The 16434-nt window shown below is 43.2% G+C and overlaps 1 protein-coding gene across 10 annotated transcripts in view; it reads right to left on the bottom strand.

The window, feature by feature from the left end:
• Positions 1-16434, bottom strand: part of SH3KBP1 (SH3 domain containing kinase binding protein 1) — a 328530-nt gene that overhangs the window by 94099 nt on the left and 217997 nt on the right. For all 10 annotated transcript variants that reach the window (XM_078064415.1, XM_078064418.1, XM_078064411.1 and 7 more), the window contains one exon: positions 5217-5292. In XM_078064415.1, the coding sequence (XP_077920541.1) occupies positions 5217-5292 (76 nt within the window). The remainder of the gene's footprint in view (positions 1-5216; positions 5293-16434) is intronic.

Raw genomic sequence — 16434 nt, 5'->3', positions numbered from 1 at the left:
CCTGATATTGACCCCTTTCAGCACAGCCCTGCGTTGCTTGGAGCCTAGCAAAATACTGCTTCATTTACATTTCACTGCATTCCTCCTCCAAACTGGTAACTACTCTTTTTTATTTGGTGTGATGGTGCTGCACAGATTCTCCTATGCAGTCTCCCCCGTGCAATGAGCCAATAAACCTTTGTGGGGGCAAGGGTCTGTCTTGGTGTTCTTGGGCTGATTCGTCTGGGGCAGGGACTAGAAAGAACAAAGGGTCTGTCAAGCCCCGTGGAACACCAGCAACCACTGCTAATCTCTCAGAAACCCCAAATAAGCTCCAGGGTCCTATGTGAACCAATGTGTTTTTTTTCCAACTGGTGACTGTGAACTTGAGAAAGGGGACCCATGGCCTCTATGCCGATTTTACAAGACTCTGTCCAATATAGAGCCTCGTTGAATTGTAAGTCATTTCTAATTCTCCACATGCTCAACCATGAGTCCATGGCACCTTTCTGGGCTGTATGGTGGGGATATCGAGTAGAACACTTAGCCCCCACCTCGAGGGACCAAGGATCGCCACAAGCCACCCTTTGTCACCACCCCAGGGGACAACTCCTAAGAAGGGAGTCAATGAACAAAGTGCCCAGAAAGGTGGTACAAATGTCCAGGGATGGAGTGAGGGGAGGTCAGGCAGGGAGGGCAGGTTTAGCCTTTGCCCCACGGTCATCATTTATTCCAAAGCCTGACCTGCCTTTGTTCAAATTTTATCAAGGATTATCTTTTTCCTAACCCTCCTGCTCAACTGGTCCTCCGAATCTCCAAGACTGAACTGTTTGTTCAGAAAGATGCTAAATAGCCATTTCTCCGGGCTCTTTTTCTATCCCCCAGAGGCCACAGATGTGCATCAATTGTAGTAAGAGTTGGGGAAATTCCAGATGTGGCGAGCTGGAGGAGTCTCAGGGTACTTCATTTATGAATATTTAGACAGTTTCCCTCTTGTTATGAAAATCATGGCAATCTGTTCCCCAGCATGCGTTTCAGATGAGTTTCAATATCATAAAAACTTTACTGGGGGAGGGGAGAGGATGTTAGTTGTTTAAATAAATCCTGATCAGCTGAGTTTCACTTTCCCTCAGAAAAGACCAATCTACATGAACATTTTTTGAATCATCATAACTTAATCCTTCAGCTTGCTGAGGACAGAGATGTGAGGAAGGGACTTCTCTCCTCTGAACTGCCAGGTAGTTGTTGTTAGAGATCTGTCTTCTACCCAGAAGCCCTGTTCCCAAGCTCAGGGTCATTTCTAATAGTTAGCCAGCACTCTGTGTCCTTCCACCTGAACATGCGAGTTGCGTCAAAATCTGAAAGCAGCAAAATGTTCCCGCTGCAGGGGCTTTTTAGTGTACCTAGGTGCTTTGCGGAAATCAAGGGAGAACAAATACCCCAGAATTTGCTCTTGACAATGAAAACCAGAAAGTAGGTTGGGTGATATTAATTGCAGAAATTCTTGCTCTGGGTCCATGAAAAACATCTGTCAATAAGCATCCTTCAAGCCTTCGCTGACAGTGAGAATTCTCCTTCTGACCTGCTACCCACTTACACGCATACTTACACCTATACGGATGACATCTCATATTCCTACTGAACTGTTCCCATCTGCCTTCTGCCCCTCCCATCTGCCTGCTCAGTTCTTTGAACGCAGAAACCTTTTACTCTGAATCATAAAGCTTTTGGAATTGAATCAGAGGATGAAGATGCTAAGAGCAACCTCAGGGGTTTTCTCTAGCACAACCCTCTGACTTCAAAGGCAACACAGACAATGAAGAGCAAGGCCAGAAAAATAAAATTACTGGCCCAAGGTCACACACCTAGCGAATAACACAGCTGATCCTAGAATCCACACTGCCGACTCTTAGCCCAAACACACCACCTAGCCTCTGTAAAAACACTCGTCAGTAACAACCCATCCCCTCACCGTGAAGCTTCCAGAGAGCCAGGTGGATGGACATAATTAATAGATACTTGTAGGACTGAACAAGGCTTGGGTTAGAGCCAGGATCCTCCCACATGCTTGAAGGAGCTGAATATTCGGATCTGTGTTAATACCTAGGCCCAGGAAGCCCATCTTAGATCCCAGAATTACTCTCAAACTACACTGTCCAATATGGTGGCCACTAGGCACATGTGGCTACTGAGCATTTGAAATGTGGCTGTTTCACATTAGATGTGCCATGCTTATTATAAAATACACGCTGCATTGTGAAGACTCATATAAATAAAAAATAAAAATACCTCACTTAACAATTTTATACGGGTTAAATGTTGAAAAGATAACATTGGGGATATATTGAGTTAAATAAAATATACTTAAATTAGTAAGTTCACTTGTTTCTTTTTCAACAACATGGCTACTAGATAATGTAAAATCATGTACGTGGCTCACATAATATTTCTATTAGCCAGCACTGCTCTAACACACAGCTATCTACCTCCCCCAGCCCAACTAATCTTTCCAGAAAGACTCGAATCTCCTGTCTGCAGACATGACAGAGGGCGAAAAGAAAGCATCAAGGACATGATCTTATCCTAGGGCTAGTTCTTGAGACCCAAGGATTAGTCACTTAAGCAGGCCTCGCAGACTGTCCTGCTTTGTGCCATATCCCTACAAGTGACCCTCGGGTCCCTACTGCTCAGCCTCCCCCAAAAGCAACCCACAAGTCACCCAAGGTCCTATTTCCTCTGGATAGAGGTGAACAATCTACAGGGAATTTCGACTTTACTTCTATGGGAACTCTTGTTTTGACTTTACTTCTAATGGAAACTCCATGAAGAAAAACTCAGTTTCTCGGATTACTATTTCTGCAAACAATCAGGTTGGTAAAGACCACTGGTTGTCACATGTCATGAGGACAGCCTGTCCTGGGGACCATATTCCAATCACCTTTGAGGCTTGATGGGTCTTCTCCTTTTCATTTTCCTGCCTATTCCCCATTCTGGCTGTCCAAGCAACTTTGCAAATAACAGTGATCATTTATAACCTTGTTAATAGCCATAACTACAGAATAAGTAGTTGAATGGAAGGAAGGGCAGGCCACTGTCCAACAAAAGAAATGTTTGCATAAATGATTTAACGTTTAGTTCTTCAAAATTCCTTAGTGCCCAAAGGCAGGTTTAGCGTGATAAGCCTATAACCTGCATGAATAAATATGGGGCCAGTTTCTCCTTAGGAACATGCATGAGCCTCAAACAGTGGTTCTGAAGTTGTGGGCCCTAAACCAGGAGCAGCAGCGGCACCTGGAAATTCCTTAGAAAAGCACATTTTCAGGTCTCACCCCAGACCCAGTGATTCAGAAATTCTGGAGGTGGGACCCAGCAATGTGGGGGCTAGGGCCCAGCTCTCCAGGTGATACACACTCGAGTGTAAGAACCACGGGGCTAGAGCCTCAGGCGAGGGGGCTTTCTGCCTAGTATCGGGAGTCTGACTACACCATTAACAGACGGAAGGCATGTAGATCTCATCTGAACCCTAAGCATTAAGGGAGACCTCTGGCGTCTGCATCTGTACCATCCATGAACTTATTTATCAAAGCCACCGTTTTTGGCTCGGCAAGTCCCACAAATTCATTTTCTTTTTTTTTTTTTTTTTTAATTTTTTTATTGTTATGTTAATCCCCATACATTACATCATTAGTTTTAGATATAGTGTTCCATGATTCATTGTTTATGCATAACACCCAGTGCTCCATGCAGAACGTGCCCTCCCCAATACCCATCACCAGGCTAACCCATCCTCCCACCCCCCTCCCCTCTAGAACCCTCAGTTTGTTTTTCAGAGTCCATCGTCTCTCATGGTTCTTCTCCCCCTCCGATTTCCCCCCCTTCATTCTTCCCCTCCTGCTACATTCTTCTTCTTCTTTTTTTCTTTCTTAACATATATTGCATTATTCCACAAATTCATTTTCTGAAGTCTAAGGCAGTCTCGCTCACATGCTCTCAAAACTACCTGTTTTGCCGTGCAAAAGGAGCTTCTGGTATATCATTTTGCAATTAAAAGAATAAAGCTATGCTTTGCTCTTATCTGAATCATAATTATATATGTGTGATTTATGTTCTCTCAATCTTTGGCTTTCCAAACTAGATTAGTAGTCTGTCCACATTATCCTCATAAGAAAATCTGAGGCTGAAAAGAAAAAAAAAAAAACAACATAAAATCTGTAGAAGGAATTGAAGTAATTGTTTCTGACCAGAGCCTGCCCAGAACGCCCTAGTTACTGGAAGGATAAAGAAAGGAATTGGAGGCTTGCCAGGTTAAGAACTACAAATTCAGGATGCCCAGGTACATTTGCATTTCAGATAAACAACAAATAGTGCATGGGACTTACTTGTAACCAAAAAATTATTCACTGTTTATCTGAAATGTCAATGTACCTGGACATCCTGTATTTTAACTGGCAACAATCTAGAATAGGGAATACTGTGCTTTGGGAAGGTTGTGGGGAGACAGCTATCCTCAAACCCTTAAAGAGCTGTCAGGAGAAAAATGGGCTAATACCAATATAGACTCGGAGACTAAAATTCGTGAGTAAAAGTTACAGGAAGAGCATATGCGGCTCAATGGAAGAAAGACATCTGTACGTAGAGAGATTGCAGCCGAGAGGCATGGAGAAAGCCGTCAGGAAGGCAGGGTTTGGGAGTGCTGGCTGAGGGCGGAGGCTAAAAGACAGGGCCTCCCGGGCCTGAAGGCCTGTGAATCCCCAAACTGTTGAGATGCCATTCTCCAGAATCTTTCTGCCTTCCGAACTATGCAAAGTGCTTGGGTTTACATGGATAAGTCCTGGCTCTGCACATGCGCAAGATACAGGTGGCAGGAAAGAGCCACGTTCCAGAAAGGAGAAAAAAAAAAACCCAGGAGTTCTGAACCTACCTTGTGCCCACCCACCGGCAGGACCTCGTGAAACACATTTGGGGTATTTTTTGTGATGCGTTTTAAAAAGCCATTAAAGTGAAGGGGATTAAAGAGTACACTAATCATGATGTGCCCCGAGTAATGTATAGAATTGTGGAATCACTATATTGTTCACCCGAAACTAATACAACACCGTATGTTAACTACCCTGAAATTTAAAATAAAAAAAGTGAAATAGCCACTGAGATTATGTGAGGATTTTTCAAAGGCATTTCAATGACGAGAAAACCCTTAACTGCTTCCAAGTGTAAAATGGAGATATAAGGAAACTCACTCTTTGTCCTGCTGTCCATTTCTGGTTTTGACGGGTCTGGAGTTGCTGTAGCTGGAGGTAACTTCTTTCCAATACTCTGAGGAGGAAAGAGATCATTTTACTTAAAGAGATGATTCTCTCCATTAAGCAAAGAAATAAAATCAATTCATGATGGCGAAATGCTCCCGACTGCTTCGAAAAACCACACACTTAAGTTTTCGCTGCTCTGTCTGGTGGGCGCGGTTCTGACGGGCCGGACCCTAGCTGACAAACAAGTGGGAGAACCAGGTGGAAAGGGCTTTATCCTTGGAGGCACTCAGTGCCTTTTATTCCCATTCTTCCCTGATGTCCTTATTAAAAGGCTGATTACTTCCAGCAGGCTAGACAGGCACATTTCCTCTCACGCTGTGTGAAGCTGACTACCTCTGTGGAGGCAGAGCGCCTGGCCCAGAGGAGGGGCTCACAAGTGTCTGCAGAGTCGGAGAATGGGAGTAAGAGGGAAAGAACAAAAAGACAGAAAGAAGGAAAGGATAAAGGGATGGAAGGCCAGCAGGACAGGTGGACGGGCAAGCGGAAGGCTAGGCAGAAGCCAGAGTGTCCAGAGCAACAGTACCTTACCGCATCCCCCAGCCATCGAAAAGCCAACCTGGCGTGCAGGGTATGAGCAAACACGCCCACGTCCCCGAGGGCAGCTCTATGTGCCCCAGGGGCGGAACACGGAGAGCCCGCAGCCCTCTTGCCACCAGCCTTTTAGCCTTCCGGGGCTTTGAGAGAGGCCGGTGTCACAGATCCTAGGTGTTTATTCACTAGCCAAAAAAAAAAAAAAAAAAAAAAAATGATGCGTTCATTCGGAGTTTATTCTCTTTCCTTCATTCAAAGCTAATTCTATTATCATTTATTATTTATGAACAATCCACAGAAAAGACTCATATTGTCTCCGACTAAAGATGCTCCTGAAAACACAGGCGACTCAGAGGCTCAAAGTATCAAAAAGGAAAAACCAGACAGCAAACAAAATGATGGTTCCAAAGGTGAGGTCTCTTCCCACTCTCCTCTTTTGCCACCACATTTGTGTGATCCTGCTTAATGCCGAAGAAACTGTCTTTGGATACCAGGGAAACAGCTGTCGAAACCAAGTAGCTGGGGGACTCAAGCTCCCCAGCAATGAACGGTTTCCCTAGTGAGAATTCCAGCCACTGGGAAAACCAAACATATCTGCCCCTCGAACACACGAAGAGGAATGAACTGCATAATTCAAAAACTGGCCCAGTGGAATGTTGCTTCGAATAAAACTAATTCACCACAGTTTTTAACTTGAAAAAGTTCTTCATGCCTCAAATGTTGAAACTAACATTAAATATGAATAAATCACAGAAAGAGGATAAGATAAATCAAATCCTCAGCCCTTCATGAATTTTTAAAAACATTTGTGACAGAAAGCTTCTACATTTTACACAGTGACATTTTTATTTAGTACCACAGGGCCTTCTAAATCGGATAAAAAATGAAATCCAAAATATCATGCTGCCCCTCAACTGCTGCTAAGTACTCAAACTAATAATATTTTGTGGTTCCAAGGAAGCATCAAGGAGGAAAAAAGGGTGTTGTTATTCGGCCATAAGGTCAAATTTGACGAAAAATAGTCCTAAGAATTATCTTGAAAAATCACGGAGTGCCGGTAAAAGTAGACACTATCAAAAGTGTCATTCACATTCCTGTTCACATTTCCAGCGGTGTCCCCCTCTATCTCCATTCTTCCCTTATGGACCGACTGGAATAAAGCACCACTGTCATTAACTCATTAGGAAGAAGAAAAGCAAAACCATTAATACTTGAGTGATTACTGACAGTGGAGATTCCGAGGAAGTCAGGAAAATACAGAAGGAAACACTGCTCAATCCTGACTTGGGTTCCTTTCTGGGTAAAAAGGAGGCTTCCAGTGGTTTGGGCTTTAAACCAAATGCCTTCCTTTAGGGAAACCTTCACCGGTTGTGTGTTCTTACAACTCCCCCTTATTTAGTCACAAAAGGAAGCACTGCCCACGGTCTCTGATGCCCTGGCTTACAGGACAGTGCAAGCTAAGAGACATCAAGAAAAGCCACCAGTTAAGTCCACTTACTTCTATACGGAAAGACACGTGAACACAGAGCTTACTCTGTTCTTTTTTCTCACTATTTCAGAAAATACAGCATACAGGCATCTGTGGGGATCCCAGCAACAGGGGTGATGGTGAGGCTGATAATGTGCTCATCTGCCAGGGGTGCTAGACTTAAACTCCTTCTTTCTTCTTCTGGGGCCATGATTGAAGGTCAAGAGTAAGGCAAGCTCCTCCCCTCTCAGCCTGGTCCCCCAGGCGTCCCAGAGATGGGAATAGTTCAGCTGTTTCACTCATCTCCAGGACCTAGGCCTAGAGAAGGATGGCTCCCAGACAGCACTGGTATCACTGGGAACTTGCTAGTAAAGCAAATTCCCGGGCCCCACCCTAGACTTTCTCCATCAGAAAGTCTGGGGATGGTGCCTGGCAGTCTGTCTGAACACACCCTCCAGGGGAGGCTGATGCACGCTCACAATTGAGAAGCACTGACCTAGATGTGGGAGGGATTCCATTAGCACTGGCCAAGTATATTTCTTGGATTAACAACACAGGTGCCTATTCTCATACCTAGACAAATCATAAACCATCTTTTTCACTCTTCTTCCTCTTCTCGTTCTCCTTCCAGTAGGCTTTGATGCCTTCTACCTTCTCTGCCCTCAGCTGGCATAACAATTTGTCATTCCTACTAAATCAGTCAGCTCACAAAGGAACGAGAGTTTAGTGAAGCTGACACAGGGACAATATCACTGAGGGGGGGAATAATGGGGATCCCAGGTGGCTATGAGATCCTTCACCAAAGGAGTCCTGAGAGGATGGATGGGTGAAGGCACAGATGGACGAATGGACGGAAAGATGGCTTTGTATCAACAATGGAAGGCCATCCCTAGCCTCAGACTACCCTGACGGCCAAGTGGGCAGATCTGCATAACTGTACTAACCTTCAGGGAGGGCCAAATCCTGAGGCTCCTTCAGAGTGTTTTCCTCTATGGGCATGTTAGGTGGGACATCTCTTCATTGTAGGAAACTGTCTCACACACTAAACGACATTTGGCAACCTTTATTCCTGCCCACCAATAGCCTGCAGTGCTCTTCCATCAGTGCATCCACCCCAAATGTCCCACACCTTTCTAAACACCCCATTCGAGAACCCCGTCCCCTGCCCTTCCTCTAAATACAAGAACAAAGAAAAGGGGCAATGAAATACTGCTTTCTCACCAGGCTTTCAGCTTCCCCTACACCTCTGAAAACATCTTTGGCCACTGGGCTAAAAGTGAACAGAACCCCAACTTTCAAAGGGCAATGCCTAGCTCCAGTACACACATAGGTCATACATAATTGGAAGCCAAGCCTAAGTGGACAGAAAAATCAGGGAATCCCATCCAAACATCTCTCATCCACCCTGCAGGCAGTGAAGAAGGATGTTAGGCTTCCAGCAGCTGTGGAAGAAGATTCAGGATCTCTACTCATTGCTTCCTCAGCAGGGTTCCGAGATCTTGCCCTCTTGAGAAGATGGATTATCCAGGACAAGGACTGACCATGCACTTGGGGACTGAGTTGACTCTGCTCAGGTCACAGCTCTTTCACTCCTAAGAGATGGGCAACAGGCCCATTTTACCATCTGCCTTGTGAAGCTCCACTCGCCAGCTCTACTCCACAGCTCAGCCCAGCATTTCCTCTTCTCTGTGCTGTGGCCTAAAGACTTCTTAATACCCACATCTATGCTACTCTGCTCTGCTTGTCCCCCAACTCTGAAGCTGCTGCTGGGTCTGGGAGTAGGTGTATATATGGATGGCTGTATAGAGGTGAAAGCTCTACAAATAGACAATTATTGATTGCTACTGATATCTATCTACTATTGCTGTTGATCTACTTCAACATACAGTCATCACTAGGCTGCCGTCAAGTTTTGTCTCTCCTACCACACCCTAATCTCCATTTTAAAAATGACTTTTAAAAATAAATAATTCAAAAAATTCATTCCTTTGAATATTTAAGACCAGAAGTGTCTCTCCTATTGGCTTTCTTGACAAAAGTACTAAATAAAGTTTCTGGAGGTTTTGCATACAGTAGGAGCATCATATATACTCCTAGCTCTACAAGACCTGGTTATACAGCATCAGGAAAGATAACCCCCATATGATTTCAGTTACTGGAGCAAGTAATTTTTTTTCCCTTTTCTGTGCCAAAATGAAGAAACTAATGGTTGTAGGAAAGACAATCCCTGGATTTGAGCCCAGTGGAATCCAGTTCCCTAATGACTAATATATCTGTTTCTCTTTGTGACTGCTGGAGCATGAGACCAGGGTCCTGCTCAAATCAAGTCACTCCTGTGACTTCATTCTAATTCAGATGCAAACTCCTTGAGTGTATAAAACTTTCTAATTACAGGACAATGTTAAGGAGAGTTTAAGTCCCATCTCTGAAAGTCTCCTCTCCAAGAATACCACACATAACTCTTAATCACAAAGGCAACCAGGTTCAGTGGATGGGGGGGGAAGAGAGAAAGAGAGAGCTCCCTATATTCCAGCGGCCAGTGAAGCCTCTCTGTTGGTAGACTAGGCTTTCAGATACCCATTCTAGAAGAGGGTGATCTTCGGAGAAGCTATAAGTAGACATTACTCAAGTGCTCACAGAAAGCCAAACACAAGAGATGACTTTTCCAACAGCTGGTAAAATATAAGATAAAGGATGGCTCTTTCTAGGCATTCCCTTTACTGCACTCCTGTCTAACAGTATTCCTTCCCTTTCTGCTCAATACAGATTTATTAAGTGCCTGTTTGATGCGAGGCAGGGAAGCAGACAAAAAGGCAGGATGATGCCGCACATCATCGCAAACACTGAAATAGCAATTCATTGGGTTTTCCGGAGTGCTGTGTTGAGAAGCATCCAGCCATTGGGCATGGTCATCCCAAATGTTAGTCATGTACAGGATATGGAGAGATATAGGCGACAGGAGAAAAGACAAAACAGTATGTATATATAACCATATCCACACCCTTTTAGCTTTCATTTGCCATCAGAACTCAGAAAGATACACAAACTATTAAAACGCACTGTAAACTTTTAATATTTCTTTTTACACACTCCTTTCACGAACACATATATATATATATATAATTGATGGTATTATGAAAAGTCTTCTTGGTGCACAGCAGGGAGCGGTAGGAGCAGAGCCGAAGCCCAGGGGGCCAGCTTGTGTCCGAGCCAGAAGAGAAAAGCACAAAGGAGCATCCTTACAATGGGCGCCTGTGAGCTTCTAATGGAAGCTTTTTCTACTCGCTGGGAAATTTACATTAGCAACTGTCAATTTACCCGCCTTTGGTTGGCTCAGCTTAAACTATCTGATATCAACAGGACATATAGCAGAGTAAAATACAACTCAAAATTCTAAAGATAAAATGCATGGTCCAGTAAAAGAAAAAATATATTTGTAGTTCCATTCTAGAGACAGAGGTCACCTTTAAAACACCTCACGTACCACTATGTCAATTCTGATATCTCCAAAGAGGCATGCTTCAGTCCATTTAAACATTGTTATAAGAAAAAAAATTTTTAAAGTAATCTTCTGATTATAAAATTGGGCTTAAGACTTACACTTTGTTCATATAATGTTTATTTCCCCAGTTGTCTTGAGTTAGCAATAATTCAAGTTATGTTAAACCTCTTTGCCCAATCATGGTTGAAGACCTTGTCAGATTCATAGCTGCTTTAGAAGCATTTGTTAACTGTATTACACTTAGAAGTTTAACTGCTTTTCTCCTTTCTCTTCAGAAATAGTGGCCTCCTTGAGCGCAGGACCTAGATGTTACTTATTCTCTTATCTCCACAAAGGATATGAAGGGTCAGTAAGTGTTGAATTGAGCTGGGAGTTTGGGTCCGCCATGGACTCACCCTCTGCCCTAGCATTAGCATCCTCCCACAACACAACTGGTGAATGAGGGGAGATGTTCTTCTTGACAAACCAGACCAGGAGGCCCTCTTGGAACCCCATGGTTTGTCACTGCCATGTATCAGATCTTTCCAGCATAGTTTCAGGTGACAGCATAGTTTCCAGGATATCTTCCTAGACCTCTGTCACCCCTGCCTTACTCCCATGTACCCATGCACACGCCGCCGAGCTCCTATTAATTATTGGTCACCATAAAGAAGGATCCAATCTCAGCCATGTTTCTGGTAGACAGCTCTCTGTCTATGATTTCCAAATATTCATCCTAGCCTGTTCCCTCACATTCCCTCAAGTTCCTACCTATTATGATCAAAAGACCCTCATATGGAGGGTTCATTATCGTCCAGGTATTTGTAAATACACATCATTCTCTCATTCTGAAATAATTTTCCAAAGTATGTTCCCAAGATGTTCCATCAATCAACCAACTGCCAATTCACCTAATCCCACAATCCGGTAAATATGGGAAACACAGAACACTCGGTCTAATCCTTGCATAATAGCATATTAAAGTCTCTAAGAAGTCCTGTAGTTACTGTTTAACTTTATCCTTAACCTTATCTAAGTGTTTTCCGAACTTAACCGGTACTCCTTGTGCTACCCATTTTTTTTTTAAGATTTTATTTATTTATTTGACAGAGAGAGACACAGTGAGAGAGGGAACACAAGCAGGGGGAGTGGGAGAGGGAGAAGCAGGCTTCCTGCGGAGCAGGGAGCTTGATGCTGGGCTCGATCCCAGGACCCTGGGATCATGACCTGAGCTGAAGGCAGACGCTTAACGACTGAGCCACCCAGGCGCCCCTCCTTGTGCTACCTATTAACACATCACAAGAATGAGTAGTGTATGGGATAGCTGGATAAACATCACTAACTCTACTTCCTAAATTCTCTGGGCTCATCCTCTTTGTTTCCTGGACTCACGACTTGGGACCCACCCTTGATTCCCCTCTTACTGTATCTTCTCATATCAAATGCACGACCAAGGCCCTGTTTTCAGATTTACTCCTTCCCCTTGGGCCCCTGCCTAGAGCCTTGTTACTAGCACAGGGACTGTTTCACTAGTTTTCTAGACAAGGATCCTGTTTCCCAATTCAGGCTACTTCCTCTGATCTCCCATGAGACACAAATTTTACTCAACCTCTACCATCACCCCTTACTATATCGACTTCAAAACACTCAGGAAAAAAACCCCACTCAGAATACATACTGCTACTTAATGGCTGTTTATATAAATTCCCAAAGCCCTAAAGAAATTTACTTCCAATTGCTGCAACTTGCCATATCTCTCAATGGCTGGTATCTTTCCCTTGTGCTCTTAAGACTAATAGCAAACTTTCTCTGAATATAAAACACCAAAGCCCATCTTAGATGCTTCCATTAGGCCTTCTGGGGTTTACTCTTTCAATCTGTCCAATAAAAACTTTAGTATCTATCATTCTACTGAACATATATATATGAAGTCTGTTTTATATTAGGATATTTCTCTCTCTCCCTCTCTGAGACTCATGTGTGCATTTGTATCAGTAGAAAGATGTATCTGTGAATTTCAGCCAATTCTATTATTTACATGCACTTTATCTTCTGCCAGGATTTGATCATTTGGGTCATTTATTTGCATTCTGAATAGCTCTAGAGACCATGCCCTAAAAAAACTGGAAAGAATCCTAGAACACATTCAGAGGTAGGGTAGGATTTTCTCTTTGTCAAAACAAAATAAGGTTTAGCAGGGGCTTCTCCTCATGCTGGGGAAACACAATGTTGAAGAACAAATCAAAACCTACTTAAGTGCTCAATGAGGTGGAGAATGTACGTTCAGACAACATTAAAATCATAGAAGGCAGCTCTCCAAACATCTGACAGTATATGAAAATACTGTTTATATTTTACCCCCACTGTTCCCAAGAGAGAAGCCTGCATACTATTTTGTTGTAGGATCATCTTATTCATAGAGGATGAACAAGCCAAAGTAAATTTCCATTTCGTGTACCACTTAGACAAAATACAATTCACCATTATACTCTAAAAGACTATTTTCTGCTGTTATGACAGATAAAAGGAAAATGTAAACCTTCCTTCTACTAGAGGATTAGTTTTATCTTTTGATTAACAATGCTCCCTTTTGAAGAACGAAGGGGGGGAAATTGGAGGGGGAGATGAACCATGAGAGACGATGGACTCTGAAAAACAAACTGAGGGTTCTAGAGGGGAGGGAGGTGGGAGGATGGGTTAGCCTGGTGATGAGTATTAAAGAGGGCACGTTCTGCATGGAGCACTGGGTGTTATACGCAAACAATGAATCATGGAACACTACATCAAAAACTAATGATGTAATGTATGGTGATTAACATAACAATAATAAAAAAAAGAAAAAAAACAATGCTCCCTTTTTAGACGCATCTGGAGAATTTAAAAAGAGTATGGGTAAGGGAGAGAGAAGGATGGTAAGGCAGGAGTGAACACCATGGGGCTGGTTTGAGTTTTGTTCATCCGGCGCTTTAACAGGAAACTTGCTGTACTTTTGGGGACCAAGTCCCAATTTTCCTATAGAATAGCTGTATGAATCCAATTAACATACAAAGATGCTTTCCGGATTTAAAATATTTTGATTTATTCAATCACAACCTAGTAGTCTAGGCCATTTCCCTTACCTGGGATGGCACCTCCTCCCTCAGTGTCTTTGAATCTATCTCACTTTTAAGGTTCAAGTGAAGTCCACATGGCTAAACGAATCAGGTTCCAGTAATGTTCCTACTGACAGGCAGCCCACAATGGATCATGACGTTTTTAATGACATACTTGAGGGCAAAACCACACTTATTAGTTTTCCTTTATACCTCAGAAGTGAAGGTGGGCCTGCCCCCCTCTCTCTCTCTCTTGCCCCTCTCCCAACCCCTCCTCCTTCCCTTCCATTCATTCATTCACTCATTCATTCAGCATTCTTTTCTGGAACTGCCATGAGCCATGATCTATGCTGGAGGCTGGGTTAACAAAGATGAGATGGACGGAGTCCTGGATCTTTACTAAGTTCAAAATTTAGCAGCAGAGACAGACTCTAACAGAGCATCATAGTACAAAGGGATAAACACTACAATAAAGGTGTCTAGAAGAGAAAACGGGAGCCATTAATAGTTCCACATTGGGAAATAAGTCTCACCGCAATGATGAAGCTTGAGGCAAATTCTGAAAAGTGAGCAGAAACTTGCCAGGCAGAGAATGATGGAAAGGGTATTCTAGCTGAAGAGAAGCAGGAGCGAAGGTGAGAATGTGTGTGGGGAAGGGGGTCACGATCGTGGGTGAAGGAAGGGAGAGCTACTTGGGTAGGAGGCCAGCAAGGTAAGCCGGGGCCAGTGTTAAGTTTGTGCATTATCTTAAAGGCAACTGGTAGTAAGCAGAGGTGGGGCATGATCAAATTTGCAACTTTGAGACCAATGATCTGGCGGCATCAGGAGGAATGAAGAAGAAAATAAAGACATGCAAAAGTCAGGAGCTAAATAAGAGGCTGACACAATGATCCAGCTGAGGCAGTGAAACTAAGAATGTAAAAGAGAGGTTTGAGAAGTATTTAGACCCCTCCATACTTCACAGGAGCCACAGGGAGAAATCGGTGATTGCTGAACTGGTTTGAATATACATGGGCAAAACCCAAACTCTGTTACATTCTTGAGTCTACGTACATGCATTCTACATAGGTCCTGAGTGCCAATGATGTGCTGAGAACAACATGAAGTTCAGATCCTGATTAGAGAGGCAAAACAGCCCGACGCAGGTGCTCAGGGAAGCATTTTGGAGAATCTATCCTAATGGGAAGAGTCATAGTGAATGTGTTCTCAGTGCTCTGAGGCTGGCGTGGTGACGTTTTGTAGAAAAATAGTAGGCCTGTGATAGTTGTGAACAGTTAGCTTACTGTTAAAACACCAATCAATCTACCATTTGAAAACTAAAATATTTTTTAAAAAACAGAGACACATTAGCTCTTGACACACATGAAAAAGTATCTTTCTAATCTGACAAATTTAAAGTAAACAGTTTAGTCAAATATGTCCCCCAAAATGTCTTAAGCTAGAAACAAAAATGGGAAATTTCTTTCCCCAAAAGAAATTCCCAGAACAGGGACGCCCAGGGGGCTCACTCGGTTAGGCACTCGACTCCTGGTTTTGGCTTTTGGGTCCTGATCTCACGGCACTGGGATCGAGCCCTGTCTCGGGCTCTGTGTTCAGCGTGGAGTCTGCTTATCCTTCTCCCTCTGCTCCTCCCCCTGCTCTCTCTCTCTCTCTCTAGAATAAAGAAAGAAAATCTGAAAAAGAAATAAATTTCCAGAGAACCTTTTATGTCCTTCAGAAAAAGGAAAGGAAATGATATAGTTTCGATCAGAGAGGAGGTAATATTTGCAGCAATGTTTTATTGTTTTCTTTTCAAGTAAAACTGCTACTTATTTACAAGGCTAGGGCACACACTGGAATATTATTCAGCCTTAAAGAAGAAGGAAATCCTGACACAAGGTATGACATGGATGAACCTTGAAAACATTACAGTAAGGGAAATAAGCCAGTCACAGAAGGACAAATACTATATGATTCCACTCATATGAGGCACCTAGCGTAGTCAGATTCATAGAGACAGAAAGTGGAAGGGTGGTCCCCAGGGGCTGCAGGCAGGGGGAATGGGGAGTTAGTGCTTAAGGGGTATAGACTTGCGGTTTGGCAAAATGAAAGGATTTCTGGAGATGGATAGTGGGGATGGCTGCACAACAATGTAAATGTACTTGGTGTCACAGAAGTATGCACTTTAAAATGATTAAAATGGTAAATTTTATGTTATGTATATTTTACCACACGTTGTTAAAAGGCTTAGAATATATTCCTCTTTCCCTACAAGCCTCTCCCTACATCTGAATGTTGACTAGAATGGCAAGAAACTGCTCATGAGCCTCTGATATCCAGCTACTTAATATCCAACCACAAAATAACCAGGGGTGCAGAGAGCATCAGATGAGGTGAGTTGGAGAACAAACCCATCTTTGTCCAGAAACTCATTTCAGTCCTACAGGAAACACGTTCCACGTCTATGAAAGACAACCGACCACTTCCAGAAAGGCAGTCTCTCGATCTGGCTACTACTACCTAGCCCTCATTCTTCACTTTCATTGCCTGCTCCACAGATTCCCAAAGAACAACATTTACTCCTTTTTTTTTTTTTTT

This window comes from Halichoerus grypus, chromosome X, assembly GCF_964656455.1.
Source record: "Halichoerus grypus chromosome X, mHalGry1.hap1.1, whole genome shotgun sequence".
Taxonomy (NCBI): Eukaryota; Metazoa; Chordata; class Mammalia; order Carnivora; family Phocidae; genus Halichoerus; species Halichoerus grypus.
The sequence above is the reverse complement of the archived record's forward strand: the minus strand, read 5'-3'. Positions and strand labels throughout refer to the sequence as shown.